General features: G+C 53.0%; 1 protein-coding gene across 1 annotated transcript; it reads right to left on the bottom strand.

Annotated features, from left to right (window-relative positions):
* Window positions 1-2,008: 2,008 nt before the first annotated feature.
* On the bottom strand, window positions 2,009-19,116 carry LOC132588324 (alpha-N-acetylgalactosaminidase-like). The gene is made up of 7 exons (XM_060260690.1): window positions 18,945-19,116; window positions 16,704-16,878; window positions 15,004-15,181; window positions 13,591-13,685; window positions 11,515-11,676; window positions 8,547-8,744; window positions 2,009-2,269 (listed from the first exon to the last, which is right to left on the bottom strand). The coding sequence occupies exons 1-7, from the start codon at window positions 19,097-19,099 to the stop codon at window positions 2,009-2,011; spliced, it is 1,224 nt and encodes a 407-aa protein (XP_060116673.1). The 5' UTR covers window positions 19,100-19,116.
* Between the last annotated feature and the right edge of the window lie 3,508 nt (window positions 19,117-22,624).

The raw sequence follows: 22,624 nt of genomic DNA, 5'->3' as shown, positions 1-22,624 counted from the left end.
GGAAGGAGCAGCTCCGTCCGTCCGTCCCGTCGAGGCGGCTGCTTGCGGGCGGGCGCAAGTGCCGCGTCTGCCCGGCCTCGTCCTTCTCCTGCTGCCGTCTCTGGCGCCCGCCCGCCGGCACTGCTGCAGCTGCCCTCTTGCGAGCGCAGGACGGACGGGGCGGCCGGGCAGCGAGCCCTCGGGGCGGAGCGCAGCTGCCCTTGGCCGGCCCAGGCGAGGCGTGGCGCGGGGGCGAGGCCGGCAGGCTGGGCGCCCTTGTGCCGCGGGGAGAAGCAGAGGGGCTCCTGGAGCCGCAGGGCTGTTGAAGACCCCCGCTTCTGCTGGCGAGGAGGCTGCCCAGGGGCCTGGAGGAAAGCCAGAAGGGCTGGGAAACATTCAGCCTGGGGGGGGGGGGGGGGCAGGACTCACAATCACGGATCTAAACGAAGGGCGGGAAGGTTCCCGCTGGAGATCAGTCAGCTGTGGTAGAGACTGCCTCAGGTGGTGGGGAGTTCCCCCTCCCTCCCTGGCAGCCTTCAAGCACTTCTTGGCTGAGCCTGCGCTTCTCAGGAGGTGGACTAGATGGCCTCTACAGACCCCTCCAACTCTATGGTTCAGTCACTCAAGGCAAATGCCGGAGATGGCATTAGAGGGGCTGGAGAGAAGCCGGGGATCTGTGCCTTTGGGCAAGCTGCTTGCAGCAAGTGGCTCCATACAGAACTAGAGAGACCTAGGAGGAGGAGAGCTGTTCCTTGGGCCGGCCTCCTGGGCTGAGGGGTGCCCTGGCTGCTGCCTGCTCACCTCTCCCTGCAAGACTCTCTCAAGAGCAGTGATTTGCGCCACGGTACCCCCTTGGCTTCCTTACAGCAGAGCTGGCGGTTTTTTTATGGGGTGGGGCAGGGTTTCTCCCCAACACCATCCGCTATTCGACCCTTGGCCTGTGCACTTTCCAAAAAGGGGGCTCCCAATTTCGGTCCGCTGTGCAATGTTTGCACTTCACTTCAACGCAGGCATACAGAGGGAGTCTGATGACAAAAGTCAAGTTTATTCATCACCGCATGCGGCACAAGACACACAAAGCCCCTCCCTTAAGAGCACCGCTGACCACAGAAGCCCCAGGACATAGCCCCCATCAGCTGCGACTTGGGCAGTCCCCAGCAGAGAGCAGGACCAAAGGTCCACTGCAGCAAGGTTCCAGTTCAGCATTACTGATTCGAGCCCTGTTGTAGAAGAAGCCGTTTCCCCAGGAGGCTGCCAGAGCAACACCCCCAGAAAAAACCAAGAGGTGTATCATTTTGATTCCATTTCAAAAAAGCAGCCTTTGGAAAGGACACCTACTGCCACAATAGCCTCTTTCAGACCCCCCCCCCAGGCAAGAGCGGGTGGGTTTTGCGGTGCTGTCCGGGGGTCTTTGGGCACCATGGGATGCCCGAGGGACAGGCAGGAGCTGTGGCAGAGAATCCAGCCGCCTCCCCTCCTCCTCAAACGAGACGTGGGCAAGAAGTCTGGGCAGGGGCAGAAAATCCAGCCAGGCCATTGAAACCAGGGCTATTTCCTTTCATTTAGGAAGCTCAGGAGGGAGGTGGCAGGACAGATTTACCAGAAAGCAGCAAACCACTAGGGATTCCTACCAAGAAACAGGAGGGGAGGTAGGATTTGCTTCCTGGGAGGGGCTCAGAAATCCACGGCAGGCTGTCCCACACTCTTGAGTGTCCACATTTCATTGGCTTGTGTCGGGGAAAGCGTGAATGGCATGGCCACTTTGCTGCATGAGTGCATTTGCTGGCTTGACAGGAACTGTGCCCTCTCGCCTTTCCCGGTGAGCTGGGGGCTCCTCTTCTCCTCTCTCCACCCAAGAAGGCTATTTCCTGGCAGCTGCTCCTTTGGGCAGAGCTTTGCCAATTCCCCAAAGTCAGACCACCCCACGGGATACTCGAAGTCACCCCCAAACATCCGAGGCAGAACCCTTCCTGGAACGTTCATGTTGTGCATGGAGCGGGATGAGGGGCTTCTTTGAGGCAAGGGGGCATCAGCTCAGTGGCCTGAGGAAGAGCAGCACCACCCCTGTGGGAGCCACCGTGAAGGAGAGCGTGGCATTGCACCTGTACTCCCCCAGGAAGGACCTGTCCAGCACATTGTAGATCTTGTAGCCCGTCTTGCAGTCCAAAATGTGCAGCAGGTCCAGGCTGGTGACAAAAGGCCGGGGGGTCTGGCCTGTGCCGTTATTCAGGACTGCGATCCCGTACTGGTGGTCGACGAGGCCTCTCTTCCACACTTCGAACTGGCCGCTCTGTCAAAGAGAGACAGGAGGTGGGCATGAGTGGCAAAGAGCTTCACGCCTGAGAAAACTAGGAGTGTCCTTCTCCGCTGCCCTGGTTTCCTAGAGAAGCCCCTTGCTGCCGGCAGCCCCCCTCCTCCTCCCCTCCCCACCGATGGTTTCTGACATGCAAACTCCCATCTCTTTGTGCTTTTCCTGACAAATTCTATCCCAAGGCAGCAGGGAGACCTCTGAAAGCCAGAAACAGAGAGCCAGAAGGGACCTTAAAGATCGTCCAGTCCCCTGCTGGGATTCATGGCTATCTTCCCTCCTCCCCTTGTGACCCCTGCTCTATGCCCCAAGGAGAGCAAAAGAAGCTGGAACAGACCAAAGGAGAAAGGGGGGGGGGGCAGCCTCATGACTTGGAAACGGGATGCCAGCCCCACTCCTCTCGAACAGGCCATGGAACAGTGCTGGTGTGCGGCCGGGGGTTGGGGACCTCTGGGTCAGGCTATTTCTAATTTCTTCAAGATCTTCTTCTTGGACGCCTCCTTTCTGCTTTTAACCTTTGGCTTCATCGGCTGCCCCAATCCCCATGAGAGTAGTCTAATTTTGGGAGCCACCAAGCCAGAATTTTCTAGAATACCCATGATTTGAGTTCAGGGATATTGCTGTGATTTCTAACTTGCACTGTCATGGAAGAGCAACCAGTGGCTGGTTCCGCCCCACCCTTGCCCCACATTCTGCCAAGCTCAGGATCAGGTGACCTGCAGATGGCCACCACTTCTCTCCCTCCTGTTCCACCCTGCCTGGTCTGTGAGCCTGACTCCTCCAGCCCCCACTTGCTCAGCTGGGGTCGCCCTTCAGCTGGTTTTTGGCCACTTTACTTGTCCTGGTTCCTTCCTTCCCAGCCTGGACTCTGAGATCCATCCCAGGCACTTGTCTTTATGTCGCTCGCCCGTGGCAGCTTGCCTCATTCATAGGCTAACCTCTCATGGGAACAGGCATGCATCTACACACAAGGACATGTGGTAGCCAGCCAAGGGTCTTGCGTCTGTAGCCCCTCTGTGGGGGGCAGACTCTCCAAGACAAGGCGGGAGATGTTGGCCAGTCCCACATTTGAACCACACACACGAGAGAGTCAACGTATTCCTGCTCAGTTGAAGAACTGAAGAACAGAATACGGCCTCTGGGTTTTGGCCACTGTGTGACACAGAGTGTTGGACTGGAGGGGCCATTGGCCTGATCCAACATGGCTTCTCTTCTGTTCTTATGTGACACAGAGTGTTGGACTGGATGGGCCACTGGCCTGATCCAACAGGGCTTCTCTTATGTTCTTATGTGACACAGAGTGTTGGACTGGATGGGCCACTGGCCTGATCCAACAGGGCTTCTCTTATGTTCTTATGTGACCCAGAGTGTTGGACTGGATGGGCCATTGGCCTGATCCAACAGGGCTTCTCTTCTGTTCTTATGTGACACAGAGTGTTGGACTGGATGGGCCATTGGCCTGATCCAACAGGGCTTCTCTTATGTTCTTATGTGACACAGAGTGTTGGACTGGATGGGCCACTGGCCTGATCCAACAGGGCTTCTCTTATGTTCTTATGTGACACAGAGTGTTGGACTGGATGGGCCATGGGCCTGATCCAACAGGGCTTCTCTTATGTTCTTATGTGACACAGAGTGTTGGACTGGATGGGCCATTGGCCTGATCCAACATGGCTTCTTTTATGTTCTTCTGTGACACAGAGTGTTGGACTGGATGGGCCATTGGCCTGATCCAACATGGCTTCTCTTGTGCTGTTATGTCTGGGGCAGTGGTGCTCTGTATTCTTGGTGCTTGGAGGGGGGGCAACAGTGGGAGGGTTTCTAGTGTCCTGGCCCCACCGATGGCGCCTGGTTTTTTGGCCACTGTGTGACACAGTGTTGGACTGGATGGATCAGTGGCTTGACCCAACAGGGCTTCTCTGATGTTCTTATCTATTAGAAAAGAGCCGGAGTCCAGCAATGCCTTCAAGACTGAAAATATCGGTGGCCACAGGGGAGAAGCTTCTGTGAGTCGCTTAAGAAGTCCGTATCTGAAGAAGTGAGCTGCGGCTCTGCCACCAATATTGTTAGTCTTAAAGGTGGTCCTGGACTCTGGCTCTTCTTTACGGAAAAACGATTGTCCCTCGATGGCCGCCTGACAGCAGTGCTGATTCTGTGAATGAGGCAGATCATGAGAGGGAGGGCGGGAAGGGCTGCAGCAGGGCTTCGTTCTTGTAGCTCTTTCTTACACGCCCAGGGGAATTCTGATGGCCACTTTGGTGTCAGGCAGCAATTTTCCTCCAGGCCACTTTGGCCAGGAGTTCTGGAGGGTTCTGCCATCTTCTGGGCATGGAGCCTGCAGGGGCCACTGGGGACATGTGTGTGTGCGGAAGGCATTTGTGAATTTCCTGTGTTATGCAGGGGGTTGGACTAGATGACTCTGGAGGTCCCTCCCAGCTCTATGATTCTAGCCCTGTTCATGTGTTAACAGCAAATGCACGTTCAGAACAAAGGCCCCTCCAGGGCTGAACAGGGACACAGGATTTTTCTCTCACCACAGTTGCTAATTTTCTGCCCCTGGCATTTCCCCTCTGCTTTTATTAAGCAAGTTACATTTTGCATTGTACCTCAGCATTATTTACACATGCACGCAACATGCACACACCTTCTGACTGGGACAAAAGGATTCCAGTCTCCATTTCTACTCTACGCCCTGATGAAGGCAACTCTGATTCCTGAAAGTTCATTCCCTGAAACCCTACGAGGTGCTACAGGGCTCAAAGCTAACTGCCGCTACACCAGGCATGAAAGCATTCACATCTGCTTGCCAGAAAGAGGAAACCTGTGATTAGGGTTGCCAATCCCCAGGTTTGGAGGCCCTCTCTCTGTTTCAGGATCATCAGAAAGCTGGGGGGGGGGGGGAGAAATGTCTGCTGGGCATTCCATTATTCCCTATGGAGACCAACTCCCATGCAGGGGTGGCCAACAGTAGCTCTCCAGATTTTTTTTTGCCTACAATTCCCATCAGCCCCAGCCATTGGCCATGCTAGCTGGGGCTGATGGGAATTGTAGGCAAAAAAACCATCTGGAGAGCTATCGTTGGCCACCCCTGTGTTGATCCACGGGTATCTGGGAGGGTTGTTTTTTGAGATAGAGGCACCAAATTTTCAGCATAGCATCCTGTATCTCTCCCCCAAATACCCACCAAGTTTCAAAAGGATTGGACCAGGGGGTCCAATTCTATGAGCCCCCAAAGAAGGTGCCCCTATCCTTCATTATTTCCAGGAGTGCTGTCCCTTGAAATGTGATGGCCAGAACTCCCTTTGGAGTCCAATGATGCTTGTCACAACCTTGCTCCTGGCTCCACCCCCAAAGTCTTCTGGCTCCACCCCCAAAGTCCCCAGATATTTCTTGAATTGGACTCGGCAACCCTCCCTGCTGTTGAGGCTGGCGTCCAGGGTCCTGCCCTAATTTGCATTGCATGTAACATGCATATAAAAAGCACATTCTTAAAAGAGGAGCATATGTGTGTGGATTGTACGGGTGTCAGCTGCAATTCACAAACTGCGTTTCTAACAACGGGCAAAGCAAGCAGTGCTGAACCACCGGCTTGGAGACGACCCTCTGGGCATATACTGTTAGAAGGTTAAGTATTAGTGAAGACTGCAATGTACTGTTGACTGGGGGTTTCCTTTGCTTGAGCCCTCCTCTTCAGGCACAGCTGACCTTGCTATGGCCTCTTAAGCCAATTTCCTGGGCTGCGGCGACCAGGGGTCATTTCATAGAAAAAGAGGTGCTGGAGCTCATTAGCACAGCTCATTTGCATATGCCACACACCCCCCGACATCACCGGAAGGCGGACTCAATTCTATCAGCTCAGCATCCACCTTAAAATGCTTGAATGATAACTGTCATAATAAAGCCTTGCTCCCATCCAATGTTGCTTCTAAGCTGCACAGTCTTGTGAGCAAAAATTCTACCTTGTGAGCTACTGGTATTAAAGTCGTGAGCTCCTGGCATTCAAGTTGGGAGCTCCAGCATCAATCAGTGTGCTCTGGGGTCCTCCTTCCTGAGCGAAGACAAAAACGTGTGAGCTGGAGGCTAAAAAGCTGTGAGCTGGCTCACGCTAACTCCGCTTAGAGGGGACACTGCTCCAATCATGCTTTTTCAATTACTTTCTCCTCTGTGGCCACAGCGGCACGAGGAAGATTTCCATCTGTCTGCTTTAGATGTTTTGGTTATTTTCCCATTTTTTGTAGGGAAAAATATTAGAAAGTTTGCCAAATCTTAGAGTTCAGAAAAATTCTCACAGAAGGTTTGAACAGTGGAGCCCAGAAGCAAGTATTTTTTTTGTGGAGGGGTTTTTTAAAGAAAGAATAATAAAGAAACAATAAAATGTAGAAGTTCCAGAGCTCCACTCCTGTGAACTCCTGCCCAAAATGAAGCCTGGTGACCCCCCCACCCCAGAGTTCAGCAAAATTCTCAAAGAAGGTTTGAACAGTGGAGCCCAGAAGCAAGTTTTTTTTGGGGGGGGGGGTTTAAGAAAGAATAATAAGAAACAATAAAATGTAGAGGTTCCAGAGCTCCACTCCTGTGAGCTCCTGCCCAAAATGAAGCCTGGTGACCTCCCCCCCCCCGCCCCAGCTGTCCAGCCCTAAATGCCCTCAGAAGGCTCACAGGCCGGAGGGCAGCGATGAAGTCCTGCCTTTGCACCAAACCCAACCCTTGCTGTGCAGTCCAACCGTTGGGCTGAGGTAATGCAAGTATCGCATACCGCTGAGTCCCGATGAGAAACGGGCGGGGCTGCCAGGGACGTGGCACCTGATGTTTGAAATTGGCAGACACATCTGGGGGAGGAGGGTGGAGCAGGGACCGCAGTAATGATCGAGAAGGTGGGAGGGGGGCGGGGGAGGTTCCCGGCCTCTCTGGGGCCGTCGGGCTCGCTGTTGCAAGATTCCCGCCGGGGTCATCCTGGCTGCGGATGGGAGCGAAGCCGTGTTGGGCAAGGGCAGTCCCAGGAATGCCAGTGGCGCTGTGCTGGCACAGGAACTGCTGACAGGGGAGGCCGGGCACAATTAAACACCAAAGCCTCCGGAAATCGGCCTTGATTGACTGCCCACGCAGAGGCCCTAGTAGTCACGGGGCACCGAAGAGGAGGAGAAGGAGGCCTGAGGACAGGAGCTGCACTGCTGCCCTTGGAGGGGGCTTCTGCCCCTCTCTGGGGGGTGAGTGGGCGGGCACTTTCTTTCCGGTCAGCCTTCCCTGTGGAACCAACACCGCTTCCGCCCACTAGGTCATTCTGCCCCCCAAGCTTTCTCTGTCTTTCCCTCAGGGCTGGAATCAGCATCCGGTGTGGGGGGGCAGCTACTGGGGGGCCTAGGCCTTCAGCGGGCACACTGCTGCTGACCCACCCCCACCCATGTTCCAGAATGCCCAGAGACCTGGGTGCATGGGGGGGGGGGGGACAGCAGCCCCTGCTGCTGGGGAGAGAGAGGGCGGGTGCAGGCCCCTGAGGAGAGATGGGCAGGGAGGAGGACAGTTGGGGGCCTCAGCTACTGCCCTCCCAGAGCCCCTCAAAACCTGGAACTGGCCCTGCCGTCGCTGATCCCATATGGAGCAGAGGTCCATCAGTGGCTATTAGCCACAGTGTCTTGTTGGAACTCTCTGCCTGGGGCAGGGATGCTCTGTATTCTTGGTGCTTGGGGGGCACAGTGGAAGGGCTTTGTGTCTTGGCCCCACTGATGGACCTCCTGATGGCACTTGGCTTCTTTGGCCCTCCCACTGTGTCTCCCACCGCTCCAAGCATAAGGTATACAGAGCATCCCTGACCCAGACACAAGAACGTAAGAGAAGCCTTGTTGGATCAGGCCAATGGCATATCCAGTCCCACACTCTGTGTCACACAGTGGCCAAAACCCAGGTGCCATCAGGAGGTCCATCAGTGGGGCCAGGACACTAGAAGTTCTCCCACTGTTGTCCTCCCCCCAAGCACCAAGAATACAGAGCATCCCTGCCCCAGACATAAGAACATAAGCCATGTTGGATCAGGCCAATGGCCCATCCAGTCCAACACTCTGTGTCACATAAGAACATAAGAGAAGCCATGTTGGATCAGGCCAATGGCCCATCCAGTGCAACACTCTGTGTCACACAGTGGCCAAAACCCCCAGGTGCCCTCAGGAGGTCCGCCAGCGGGGCCTTGCAGAGATGGCCGAGGCAAGCTGTCCACCAAAACCGACGGCCCCTGAGAAGACCCCGTTTGACCGCTCCTCTCACCCACCTTTGCGATCCGCCTGCCCGGGACCCCCAGCGGATCCTGGTCGATGTAGATCAGCAGGGGATTGCGCAGGAGGTCTCTGGCCTCGGCCGAGATGGTGCGCAGGTTGCAGGACATGAAGAGTGGGGCGGCCAGGATCGCCCACAGGGCCAGCTGCACCTTCGCCTGCTCCAAGCTCAGGCCCGAGTTGCCCACCAGCAGCTGCAAAACAGATGGGAGGAGGCCCCGCTCAACGTGGCGCTCGGTGCAAGAATATCCCCCACGCTGCTTCTTAAGAAAATGGCAACAGCAAAAACATTAACAGTAAAACAGCTTCAAAGTCGGAAACAAATAAAAGTCCAGAGAAACACCCAGCCCGTTAGCTTTGCATGTCAAAACACTCCGTTCCTTCCTGGGGCTTCACAAACACTTGCTTTCTCTTTCAGCAACCCCAACAACAGCCTTTAAAGGTAGGCCCATTTCCAGAGCCATCGCTGAGTTGCTGATTTAGGGCCCCGTTCAGGGTGGGAGACAAACATGTCCCAAGGAGTCCACCAGGAAGTGCTCCGCCCCCAACTGAAACTCCTGGGAGCCGCTCAAAGGCATGACCGTTCCCCCCCCCCTTCCCGTCAACACAGGTGACCTCACAGGCCTGGCTAATGGGACGAGAGCGGCAATTATCCCTTGACAGCCCTGAATGCAGAAACTGCTGCCCACAGATCTCAACACGCTGGATAACAAGCCATTGCCTCATATTAGGAAACTCCCTGTCAGTGAGAGCCGGCCGGGGCGGAGGAGCTAGCCCTTGCTCCTGAGGAGACCACAGCCCGGACATCCTGAAATTGCTGACGGGAGGGAAGGGAAATCGGGCTACATTGCACCTGGAGGGAGGGAGGGGAGGCAGGCTGGTGAGCACACCTGGCAGGGAGAGGAGGGTCTTAGGAGAGAAGCCCCCCCAGACGCAGGACTTGGGGCAGAGCCAGAGTTCAGTCAGCCTCCTGAGTGTCGCCCAGAAAGGGCCCAGCCTGGTGCTCCAGGTCTGGGGAAGAAGGCTCGAGCGGGGAAGAAGAAGCCAACGACTCCCTTGGCTGGGAGGCCAAGAAGCGGACACAGAGTGGATCCCTCTGCCCATGCCCCCACCCCCCACGGTGCTTCTTGTCCACCAAGGATCATCCAGGAGGAAGGTCTGGTGTGGCCACATTCTCCTCCTCTGCTCGTGAGAAGGAGCCTCTTTGGTGACAGCCCTCTGAAGCCGCTTTGTTTTTTGTGTCTGGGGCTTGAGAGGGAGGCAGCGAAATGTCTTTATTCCAAAGAATGACCTTCTGCCCACAAGACAAGGTGGCTTCAGGTGCTGCCTTTCAGCAATACTGGCCAAGCCAACATCCACTTCGTAGGGTCTGCGGTTAAGCAGGTAGATTCCTCCCAGGCTCACCCTGGTTCTCCTCCAGGTCGAAAGAGAACTGTGGTAAAGGCAACCTCTCCCCAGAAGCTAAAACGACTCAACTGAGGCTATTGTCTGTTGTTGTTCAGCCGCACAGTCGAGTCCAACTCTTTGCGATCCCATGGACCAAGTCATGCCAGGCCCTCCTGTCTTCCACCTTCCTCCGAAGTCTGCTCAAATTCGTGTTTGTTACATCAGTAACGCTGTCCAGCCATCTCATCTTTTGCCGTCCCCTTCTTCTTTTGCCTTCTGTCTTTCCCAGCAGGGTCTTCTCCACTCCCTTCTCATTGGGTGGCCAAAGTATTTGAGCTTCAGCATCTGGCCTTCCAGGGAACAGTCAGGGTTGATTTCCCTGACTGGATCTTCTTGCAGTCCAAGGGACTCTCAAAAGTCTTCTCCAGGGAATGCTCCCTTCTCATTGGGTGGCCAAAGTATTGGAGCTTCAGCTTCAGCATCTGACCTCCAGGGAACAGCCTGGGTTGATTTCCCTTAGGACTGACTGATTGGATCTTCTTGCAGTCCAAGGGACTCTCAAAAGTCTTCTCCAGGGAATGCTCCCTTCTCATTGGGTGGCCAAAGTATTGGAGCTTCAGCTTCAGCATCTGACCTTCCAGGGAACAGCCTGGGTTGATTTCCCTTAGGACTGACTGATTGGATCTTCTTGCAGTCCAAGGGACTCAAGAGTCTTCTCCAGCACCACAGCTCAAAAGCATCTATTCTTCTGCGCTCGGCCTTCCTTATGGTCCAGCTCTCACAGCCATACATTACTACTGGGAATACCATCACTTTGACTATATGGACTTTTCTATTGTACTTGGGTCCTATAAGAAGACCGGAGTCCCTGTCAAAGACAGTCATGCTGGGGAAAGCTCCAGGGAAAGAGGGAGACCGACAGGAGATGGAGGGACTCAGCCGTGGAAGCCACGAAGGCCCTCTGCTTGCAAGACCTGAGCAAAGCTGTTACGGAGAGGAGAGTCTGGAGGTCGTGAATGCGCAGGGTTGAGGGCACTGAACACACAGGCAGAGGTGGGAGCCTGGAAGGGAAGCGCCCTCTAGTGGCTCCTTCCGGCAGGCAGCTGAACTGGCTGGGAAGGGGGTTTCAGTTTGGTGTAGTGCAGGGGTGTCGCTGGATCAGGCCCCCGAGCAACTGGCTGTCATCTGCTTCCTTCTCCCTGTATCTTGCTTTCTTCTGCATAACAGCTTGTTTTGCAAGGCTAGCTCAACTGCACAGGAGCTACAGAGCAAAGCCTCTATTTTCGCCATTGGCTGAGGTTCCACCCATGGGGAGGAAGGGAGAAGGAATAGCTTGGTTTGGCTTGATGTCCAGCGGTGGCCTGGCAGATGTCCCACAAGAAGAAGGGGGGGGTGCCTACCCCCAGGGTCCTTTCTGGCCCCAGCTCTTGCTCAAGAGGGCTGCATGATGCTCTCGGTGGGCTGCCCTCCCCTCCCCAAATGCAAGGGACTATTGCAAGGGACAACGAATGTCGCAGATTCATTTGTGTCTGTTGGATCTCTGGGGGGGAAAGGCATTATGGGAAGAGATGGTGTTACCATGTCGGGATCATTCCACCTTCCTGGGCCAGCGGCGGGCTGCAGGGTGTCTTGGTGGTCCCCGTACCACTTGATGATGCGAGAAAGACTTCCCCAGGAGTCTTCGATGTCACCGAAATTCCTCCACAGGTTGCAGATCTGGCCGAGTAAAGTATAATTCACCTGGATCAAAAGAAAAGGAATAAATGATGCTTTTACCACCAAGGTCACCAGCTGGCCATGGAGGCCGATCTGAGCCTCCCCGCCACCGGTGAGCAGAGCTTGAGCGAGGGGGGCTAAACAGAGATGGCCTTTGCAGCCCCCATGGTTGTTCATCTCATCCGAAACATTTGCAGAGGGGCTCTCTCCTAGACACTGAACTGAACACCTATTTTTTTCCCCTGGGGCTTTCTTGAGCTAATTTAGGTCTCTGCTGTTTTAATGAATGGATTTCTGCATTTTAAACAGTTTTTTTACTGCTTTTTTTGGGCAGTTTTTAGCTGGTTTTTATTATGGCTTCATTACACACAGCACTGTGGGCGTTTAATGTGGAACTTTGAAAGCTTCGGCATTTTCTAATTAAGTAAGCATCTCACTGCCAGTGTTCCCTCTAAGCTGAGTTAGCGTGAGCCAGCTCACAGATTTTTAGCCTCTGGCTCACACATTATTGTCTTAGCTCAGGAAAAATGGCCCCAGAGCACACTAATTTATGCAGGAGCTCACAACTTTAATGCCAGCAGCTCACAAAGTAGAATTTTTGCTCACAAGACTCTGCAGCTTAGAGGGAATGTTGCTCACTGCCTCTTCTTCAAGATGCTCTTTTCAAATCCCAGTCAGAAAACGAAACAAAACAAAAAGCCACGGTGCAAACTATACTCGATAAAACAATATTTGAGCCCGGAAGCACCTTGAAGACCCACGAAGTTTAACTCTGGGTAGAAGCCTCTGTGTGCGGGCACACTTCTTCAGATACAGGCATGCATGCACATGGAACTTCCTACCCAGAATTAACCTGACTGGACTCAGGCTTTGTGACCTGCCTGAATCTATGCCTGATAAAGAAGGTCTCAGAAGCAATTAAAAAGACAAATGTCAGTCCCCGCAATGTTGTGTGCTCCACAGTGTTAAATACTGGGTTCAATACATTCGGAGTTCACACAGAACTGGCTTTATTGGTAACGACATACTAAGACAACATGGCGGGGCTGTGCCCCCCCCCTTATATGCATGCAAAAGGACCCCCCGCCCCAATTTTCCCAACCAAATCACACCCTGACCACTCACTGGTTACTTGAAAAGAGTCCAGCTCTCGGATGGAGATACCACATTGCTAGTGTTCTCGCGGCTGCCTGCGAAAGTTCCCCACCATGAAGCGAGTCTGATGAACATATGAAGCTGCCTTATACTGGATCAGACCCTTGGTCCATCAAGGTCAGTATTGTCTTCTCAGCAGCTCTCCAGGGTCTCAAGCTGAGGTTTTTCACACCTATTTGCCTGGACCCTTTTTTGGAGAAGCTGGGGATTGAACCTGGGATCCTCTGCTTCCCAAGCAGATGCTTTACCACTGAGCCACTGTCCCTCCCCTACTAACAGATCATCTGAAGCTGCCTTCTACTGAATCAGACCCCCCTCAGTCCACAAAAGTCAGTATTGTCTTCTCAGACTGGCAGCGGCTCTCCAGGGTCTCAAGCTGAGGTTTTTCACTCCTATTTGCCTGGACCCCTTTTAGTTGGAGATGCCGGGGATTGAACCTGGGACCTTCTGCTTCCCAACAGATGCTCTACCACTGAGCCACCGTGCCTCCCTGATACATAACACAGGGTCAGGGCAGACACACAGCAATTGCTTCCAAAATTATTCTTTTCTTTATTTATACTTTGTCTTTTTCCCCAGTGGGAACCCAAGGCTCCGATGATCCTTCTCCTCTCCCCCACTGAATCCTCACAACCCTCCTGAGAGGTAGGTTTGGCAGAGAGGGCATGGCTGGCTCCAGGTCACCCAGCAAGCTACCTTTGCAGAGTGGGGGGGGGGGCGGATTCAAACCTGGATCTCCTGGATCACAGCTGGACACTCAGACCACCACACCGCCCTCGTTACCTTTGGCGGCAGGCCCCCTTCGTAGGCAGGCCAGCTGCAGGAGTAAACAATCCACCGTCCCGTTTTGTTCAAGGCTGCGCTCATCTTCGGGTAGCCTAGGCAACAACAAAGGGCGGGGCTGGCAGCTGGCTCTCTGATTCGTTTATAATCTCCTCTCCAGTCCTCCCCCCACCCCGTGGGACCCCCAGCAGCTTACGGCACCCTTCTCCCCCTCCTCGGTTTTATCCTCGCAACAGCCCTGTCAGGTAGGCTACGCTGAGCACCTGAGCTTCCGTGGCAGAGCGAGGACTCGAACCTGGGTCTCCTAGCTCCCCTCCTCCATTTTACCCTCACAACAACCCTATGAGGTAGGCTAGAGCCAAGAGTGTGTGCAACTGGACCACCTGGTGTTGTTTAAGCCAATCACTGCAAGCTGATACCCATTGGGTGGGGGAACGTCTGGAGACATTGGCCAAAGAACTGCCCAATCCAATGTCAGCCTGGAAAAACTGAGGGGCTTGTTATAGGGTTGCCAAATCTCGGTTGGGAAATCCCTGGAGATTTTAGGGGCAGAGTCTTGGGAAGGCAAAGATTGGGGGAAAGAGGGGACTCAGTGGGGCATGATTCCCTAGAGCAGGGGTCAAGCTCATTTGTCATGAGGGCTGAATCTGACATAAATGAGACTTTGTTGGGCCGGGCCGTGTGTGTACCTATTTAAGATTAGGTAGCAGAGATATAAACTTTATAAAGGACACAGGCAAACACAATTAAAGATTTAAAAAAACAAACAAACTTAAAACATGCTTAAAACATTAGCACTCATTGGTCTTAAAGGTGCTTTCTTTGTATCTCTTCCACGGGATCCAGGGGACTGGGCAAAGGAAGCTCTGGCTCTTTCCTTCCTTCCCCAGGGGACCAGGAGGGGGAGGAGCCTCAGCCAGTGGAAGAAAGAGAGGCAAGGGTCAGTAGCTCTGCTGTGTGATTGAGAGAGCCTGGCAAAGCAAGCTCTCCCTCCCCCCTCTTCTCCCCAAGGGAGGAGCCTCAGCCAATGCAAAAAACAGAGGCTTTGCATTATAGCTCCTGTGTGATTGAGCAAGTCTTGCAAAGCAAGGTGTGATGCAGAAGGAAGCAAGAGAGAGGGAGAAGGAAGCAGATGACAGTCAGTTGCTCGGGGGCCTGATTGGAGCCCTCCAGGCCACATGTTTGACACCCCTGCCCTACAGTCCATCTTCTTCAGGTTAATGAATCTCTCTAGTATGGAGGCCAATTGTAATTCCAGGAGATCTCCAGCCAGGAAGTTGGCATCCCTGGCTTGTGAGCCCCTAGAGGTCTCACTAAACAAGTTGCATTGCTTGTCTCGATGACTTTCCATTTTCAGTCTAGATGGCAACTTGCCCGCCCCATCCCAGCCCCCCCCCCCACCTGAACACTGACCGGCAGCCCTGGCGGAGGAGTTGGAGAAGCAGCCGTCCAGCTTCAGCATGTCCACGCCCCACTCTGCAAAGGTCTTGGCATCTGTCTCGATGGTGTCCAGCGTGGTCCCCGGGTAGCCCTCGCAGGTGAGGTTGCCCAGGTCACTGTAGATGCCAAATTTCAGACCTTTGGCATGGACCTGTGGCAGGAAGAGGGAAGCTGAGCATGGATCCGTCACACCTCCAGGAAAAGGGGTCTGGGGGAGCCGGGCTGGGAAAGGCCTTCCTCTGCTGGACCCAGGAGGCAGCTGAAAGGTGATAGGATCACCATCTTCAAGCACTTGAAGGGTTGTCCTATAGAGGAGGGTGTGGAATTGTTTTCTGTGGCCCCAGAAGGTAGGGCCAGAACCAATGGGTTGAAATTAAATCAAAAGAGTTCCTGGCTCAACATTAGGAAGAACTTCCTGACCGTTAGAGTGGTTCCTCACTGGAACAGGCTTCTTCGGGAGGTGGTGGGCTCTCCTTCCTTAGTGGGGAGAGCCAGTTTGGTGTAGTGGTTAAGTGTGCGGACTCTTATCTGGGAGAACCAGGTTTAATTCCCCACTCCTCCACTTGCACCTGCTGGAATGGCCTTGGGTCAGCCATAGCTCTTGCAGAGGTTGTACTTGAAAGGGCAGCTACTGTGAGAGCCCTCTCCAGCCCCACCCACCTCACAGGGTGTCTGTTGTGGGGGAGGAAGGTAAAGGAGATTGTGAGCCGCTCTGAGACTCTTCGGAGTGGAGGGCGGGATATAAATCCAATATCTTCTTCTTCTTCCTTCCTTGGAGGTTTTTCAACAGAGGCTAGATGGCTGTAGTAGATTTTCCGGGCTGTGTGACTGTGGTCTTGGCATTGTGAGACCTGACGTTTTGCCAGCAACCGTGACTGGCATCCTCAGAGGTGTTTTCCGGGTTAAACCTCTGAGGATGCCAGTCACAGTTGCTGGCAAAACGTCAGGTCTCACAATGCCAAGACCACGGCCACACAGCCCGGAAAATCTACTACAGCCAATAGACTCCGGCCTTTGACAGCATAGAGGCTAGATGGCCATCTGACAGCAATGCAGATCCTGTGAATTTAGGGGGAGGGGTTTGTGAAGTTCCTGCATTGTGCAGGGGTTGGACTAGATGACCATGGAGGTCCCTTCCAACTCTATGATTCTATGCAAGTGAGGCCATGACATGCATTAATGCAAAAACTGCACCGGGGGCTTCATTTCATACAACCACACTAATGGCCTGAACTCCAAGTACAAAGAGAACAGCTGTGACCAAGATGTACAGGAAGGTTTCTTCCGTGACATCAGGAACTTCACAGAGGTTGGCCTGCAGAACTACAGGAGTTGTGCTAACACGCCTTCTACAAGTGGACTTCACACGCCCACCTGCAGAAGAGATGCGCTTTTGTCTCCTGAGTGAAAGAGAACCTGGGGGCCAACTGTCTCTTCCCACGCGAATGGGAACCCAAATCAAAGAGCACAAAAATTGCTTCCCTACAGTTAATACATGGCGTGGCCCCTGGTGAGGCAGTTATTTCCAGATCTAGTCCTGTCATCCCGCTGTAGGGGTGCCTTAAAAACCAGCTGGCTGTCTAACTTCACAGCAGCCCTTTCTTTTTCACTTCTAAATCGGAGCATTTGTGGAGAGAACTAGTCTTTGGAGCGAGGCACCGGGTCAGACTTACATAATCTGCCAGAGCCTTAATGCCGCTGGGAAACCTCGACGCATTTGCCTGGAGCCTGCCCAAGGAGTCCCTTTCTTTGGCCGCCCAGCAGTCATCCAAGTTCACGTATTTGTAGCCGAGCTCCTTCCAGCCGTCTTCAGCCAGTCGGTCCACCATCATCTTGATCAAGCGTTCGCTGCTCAGAATAATATACGAATTAGGTGAAGAAAGCGTGAGTCCAGTCATGCACCAACAGCTTTATTAAGACCGACAGTTTTATTCTTGGTATGAGCTTCGGTGGGCACGCACACCCCTTCGCATGAAAGGGGAAATTACCAGTCCACACATAGAGACAGAGAGGCTGAGCACTACATTCACCTACAGCAGAATGGAAATGTTTTAACAGATGTGAGCACCAAACAGGAATAACAAGCTTAGTTTATATGGTCACTCACCATTTGGGTTTAATTCCGGCGGGGGGGAACATAGTGAAGGGAATAAATATGTCAAAACCGGAGACTGATAGGAAGATAGAGCTTTATCGCTGTAAGGTCAGTTCCATGCCTGAAGGAGGCGGATGGGGGTGTCCCTCAGCATTCCACAAGGATACATCTGCCTATCGACCTCCAATTTTGACATATTTATTTCTTCTGCCTATATGTAGGGACTGGTAATTTCCCCTTCATTGGATCTGAAGAAGGGTGTTTGCATATGAAAGCCCATACCTTAAATAGAATTTTGTTGGTCTTCAAGGTGCCCCCCAGACACACACATCTGCTGCTTCAGACCAACACAGCTGCCCACCCGAATCTATATTAATTAAGCAGATACGTTTAATAGCATTTAATTGCATCTAAAGGAACTTTAAAGTCGTTACTGTTACGCAATATACATCATGTTACCTTTTTTTTTCAGATTTATGAGACAAAACATGAACCGCTTATTTGACCTCCAATTAAGGGAAGAGTTAAAACAAACCGAAGAAGATGACTTTTCAAAAAGAGCAGTAACCCTGGAGCTCAGCTTATAAAACTTACATATCTCTGTAGCCTTCAAATGTATATTTAAGTGGAGTTTTGGATATCGCCACATGCTACTTATGGCATTGCTCCTTTGGATTTTTCTGTTTATCACGTGAAAATTCTACTTACGCATAGTTATGCTTCTTGCCTATGCTTTGTAGAGGTCTTAACTATGTGGAGCACCTTAAAGACTAACAGAATTTGTGGTGAGGGAGGAGCTTTTGTGAGTCATGGCTCGCTTCTTCAGGTAAGACTCCCAAAAGCTCCTCCCCCTGTCATCTTGAAGGTGCTTTTGGACTCCGGCTCTTTTCTACTGCTCCAGACAAACACAGCTACCTCTCTTGATCTGCCTAAACCAGGGGTGTCGAACATGTGGCCCGGGGGATGAATCAGGCCCCCGGAGGGCTCCTATCAGGCCACCAAGCAACTGGCTGTTGTCTGCTCCCTTCTCCCTCTCTATTGCTTCCTTCTGCATCGCAGCTTGCTTTGCCAGGCTTGCTCAATCACACAGGAGCTACAGAGCAAAGCCTCTATTTTCTTCACTGGCTGAGGCTCCTCCCTTGGGGTGGAAGAGGGGGAGGGATAGCTTGCTTCAAAGGGAGCTCTGGCTCTTTCCTTCCTTCCCCAGGAGAGGGAGGAGCCTCAGCCAATAGAAGGAAGAGAGGTTTGGCTCAGTAGCTCTGCTGTGCAATTGAGAGAGCCTGGATTGCACAGGAGAGATACAAAGAAAGCACCTTTAAGACCAGTGAGTGCTAATGTTTTAAGTTTTTTTTAAAAAAAAATCTTTGTATTTGTCTGTGTCCTTTATAAAGTTTATACTTCTGCTACCTGGCATTACATTTTATGGCACGCCTGGCCTGGCCCAAGGAGGTCTCATTCATGTCAGATCCGGCCCTCTTAACAAATGAGTTTGACACCCATGTTCTAAACTGTGCAGTTTCTTTCTTCTTTGCTTTTGTACTGAGACCTCTCTCCCCTTTTCTTTTTCCACACAAGAAGCCACCACGAATCATGCTCGCCAGTCCGTGAAGCAATTTCTCAGGTGGAATGAGAAACTTGCACATAGGCAATGCAGGTGAGTCCACACACTCCACACGCTTGCAAATGGTGCCCACCAAACAAAAAACAACAGCAGGAGAGCCCTGCAAAGAAACGCAGCCACACCATGCCTTCTCTCTCTCAGGGCAACAGCCAAGGTAGGAGTTTGGAGCCACTCTGAACCTGGGTTCATTCGCCCCACCTGATGCAATTGTCAGGCTCCTTCTCGCAGTCCGTGTTGCATCGGAAGTGTTCCCACGGCACCCAGCCCATCGGCGGCGTTCTCAGCAGCCCGTTATCCAGGGAGGAAGCATCAGCCAACAGGCCCAAGACGAACATCAGGGGAAGCAGCGCCATGGCTTAGAGAGCACATCTGGAAAAGAGTGGCGGAACTTCCTGCTCACCTAGGAACATAGATACATTCTGCTGGGTCACGCGTATGTGTGGGGGGGGTGTTTGGCAAGCAGAGAGTCCCCGGTTCAATCCTTGGCACCTTCCAGTTAGGGAAAGGCAACAGATGATGTGAAAGACCTCTGCCTGAGAGTTTGGAGAGCTGCTGCCAGTCTGAGAGGACAACAATCTGATTCAGGAGGAGGTGTCCGTGTGTCCTGGGGAGGGGCTGTGGTGGCTCAGTGGCAGGGCCCTTGCTTAGCATGCAGAAGGTCCCCAGTTCAATCCCCAGCAGTATCTCCAGTTTAAAAGGTCAGGCAGGAAGTGATGTCAAAGATCCTTTTCTGCCTGAAACCCCGAAGAGTTTGCTATTCTGAGCAACAGGGCTTTTTTTTTTTTGCAGAAGAAGCCCAGCAGGAATTTATTAGCACAATAGGCTCCTGACACCAAGCCAGCTGGAACGGCGCTCCTGCTGAACAGACAAGACTGGCGCGAATGGACCAAGGCGGGTCTGATTCCAGCTGAGGCAGATTAATCTCTGCCAGCATCCCACTTCACCCAGTGGCCAATCGGTTCCTCTGGAGGAGCAAGGAGCAGGGCATCGAGGCCAAGGCCTTCCTTCGCTGGTGTTGCCTCCTGTCCTAGGGCTGGCATGCAGTCTGGCTGCCTCTGACTATGGAGGTTCTCTTTCCTCCTGGTGCCAGCTGTTCCGTGTGACAAGGGGAAGGAACAGTGGGCGCTCCACCCATGCGCAGTGCTGCCCCTTCCCTGGCCCCTCCCTCCGGGCTCTGCTGCTCCATCCATCTGAGGGGGGCAAAGAAATGTGGGGTGCTGAAAACTGGATTTGCCCTTCCCTGCCTCCTTTCCCACTCCAGTGTCTCGTGCTGGGGGGTGGCAACTTGCACCCCACTCCCCTTATGTGCAACCCTACTGGCCAATGGCATTGGTCCGGGGGCTCCCTCCCAGTTGGAAAATCCCTGGAGTTTGGGTGGCGGAGACTGGGGAGGGAGAGGGGAGGGAACAATGTAGAAGATATTGGATTTATATCCCGCCCTCTACTCCGAAGAGTCTCAGAGCGGCTCACAATCTCCTTTACCTTCCTCCCCCACAACAGACACCCTGTGAGGTGGGTGGGGCTGGAGAGGGCTCTCACAGCAGCTGCCCTTTCAAGGACAACCTCTGCCAGGGCTATGGCTGACCCAAGGCCATTCCAGCAGGTGCAAGTGGAAGAGTGGGGAATCAAACCCGGTTCTCCCAGATAAGAGAGCTCTGGCTGACCCAAGGCCATTCCAGCAGGTGCAAGTGGAGGAGTGGGGAATCAAACCCAGTTCTCCCAGATAAGAGAGCTCTGGCTGACCTAAGGCCATTCCAGCAGCTGCAAGTGGAGGAGTGGGGAATCAAACCCGGTTCTCCCAGATAAGAGAGCTCTCGCTGACCCAAGGCCATTCCAGCAGCTGCAAGTGGAGGAGTGGCGAATCCAACCCGGTTCTCCCAGATAAAAGAGCTCTGGCTGACCCAAGGCCATTCCAGCAGCTGCAAGTGGAGGAGTGGGGAATCAAACCCGGTTCTCCCAGATAAAAGAGCTCTGGCTGACCCAAGGCCATTCCAGCAGCTGCAAGTGGAGGAGTGGGGAATCAAACCCGGTTCTCCCAGATAAGAGAGTTAGGGCGGACCCAAGGCCATTCCAGCAGCTGCAAGTGGAGGAGTGGGGAATCAAACCCGGTTCTCCCAGATAAGAGAGCTGTGGCTGACCCAAGGCCATTCCAGCAGCTGCAAGTGGAGGGGTGGAGAATCAAACCCGGTTCTCCCAGGTAAGAGAGCTCTGGCTGACCCAAGGCCATTCCAGCAGCTGCAAGTGGAGGAGTGGGGAATCAAACCCGGTTCTCCCAGATAAGGGAGCTCTGGCTGACCCAAGGCCATTCCAGCAGCTGCAAGTGGAGGAGTGGGGAATCAAACCCGGTTCTCCCAGACAAGAGTCCGCTCACTTAACCACTACACCAAACTGGCTCTCCAGTTTCCTTTCCCCGTGTCCACCTCCAAAGCTGTCCTTTCTTGTATTGCACAATTTGGAGATCAACTGCAATTCCGGGAGATCCTCAGGCCCCACCGGGAAGTTGGCAACGGGGGCCCTGACGGCATGAGCGTGACGTCACTCACCCGCTGTTTGGCGGCTGCAGCTAAACAGCAGGAGCAAACGTGATTTGGGGGGCGGAGGGCTAAAATGTCCGCGGGGAATAGTGAATTTCCACGTTTTCCAACTTTTGCGGCGGCCAATGGGAGGGGCATGACGTCACCTTTACCGCTGTTCTTTTGGGTGACGTCACAGAAGCCGCTTAATGACGTCAGTCAGAGAAGGAAGGCAAAAGCTGTCAAGCCACGCCCCTTCCAACCAATCCCCGCCTCTGGATGGTTGTTGTTTTTTTACTCCGCCCAATAGTCCGCGAACGGGCAGGGCGCATGTGCCTTCCTTCGCTCCGGCCGGCTGGCGCAGCGGTGGAAAGTCACATGAAGCCAGAACGCATTCGTAGTTTGCGCATGCGTACTAGGATTCCCTCTGAATCGTTTCGGGCTCCCTGCTTCACTAGCCCCACCCCCTTTCCCACGAGCGCCCCTAGCGATTGGCTGCTAGCGTTTTGAGCGGCCATGCCGGCCAATCAGGAGCTGGTGTGGGTCGCCCATTCCAGTCCATACTTTAGGCAGAGGTTGAGCGCTAAATGTACCATTCTTAATTGCGAAATACTAAAAAGTAATTATCTCAGAACCTGTGTTACATTCCGTTTGTCTCCTTTGAAATATGGAGGTAGCTAACACCATGCTTTTCTCTGAAGGGTTTTCAATCTACCATTCTAATATTCAATGCATTACATTACAAACACTATACCGTTTTACTATACACTAAAATACATAGGATGTGTAGCACTTCTTTGTTAGAATACAGATGTAAGGATGAGTTTGGCATATGTAGTGAGAAAAGAAACCAATATCCCTGTTAATTCCAGGGGGGAGGTCTTTGTTTTGAGTGTTGTAATAATTTGCAATTCAGCAATTTCCTTTTCCAATTTGTTCCTGAGATTCCTTTGCAATGACAAGCTACTCTGAGGTCACCTAGTGAATATCCTGGAAGGCTGAAGTGTTCTCCTACAGGATTCTCAGTCTTGTGATTTAAAAAAAAAATTTTTTTTAGTACGTGTGTGTGTTCTTGCATGCTTGGAAGTCATGGTTACCTCTGGTGGCCCCTACTGGAGCCTGGACATTTTTCAGAGAGATTGCCTGTATTGCTTGCCTCCCAGCCCTGGTACTCCTTTGGAGGTCTCCCATCGAAGTGTAGGGACTCATTCTTGTGATTCCTGATGTCAGATTGATGCCCATTTATTCTTTGGTGCAGTGTTTGACCTGTTTCCCCTGCAAAGAGAACTGGAGGGTACTGTTGGCATTTAATGGCATATATAGGGTCGCCAGGTCTGTGTTGGAAAATACTTGGGAAACTTTGGG

Source organism: Heteronotia binoei, chromosome 20 (genome assembly GCF_032191835.1).
Source record: "Heteronotia binoei isolate CCM8104 ecotype False Entrance Well chromosome 20, APGP_CSIRO_Hbin_v1, whole genome shotgun sequence".
NCBI lineage: Eukaryota > Metazoa > Chordata > Lepidosauria > Squamata > Gekkonidae > Heteronotia > Heteronotia binoei.
Note: the sequence above shows the minus strand (reverse complement) of the source record. Positions and strands in the feature narration are given on the sequence as shown.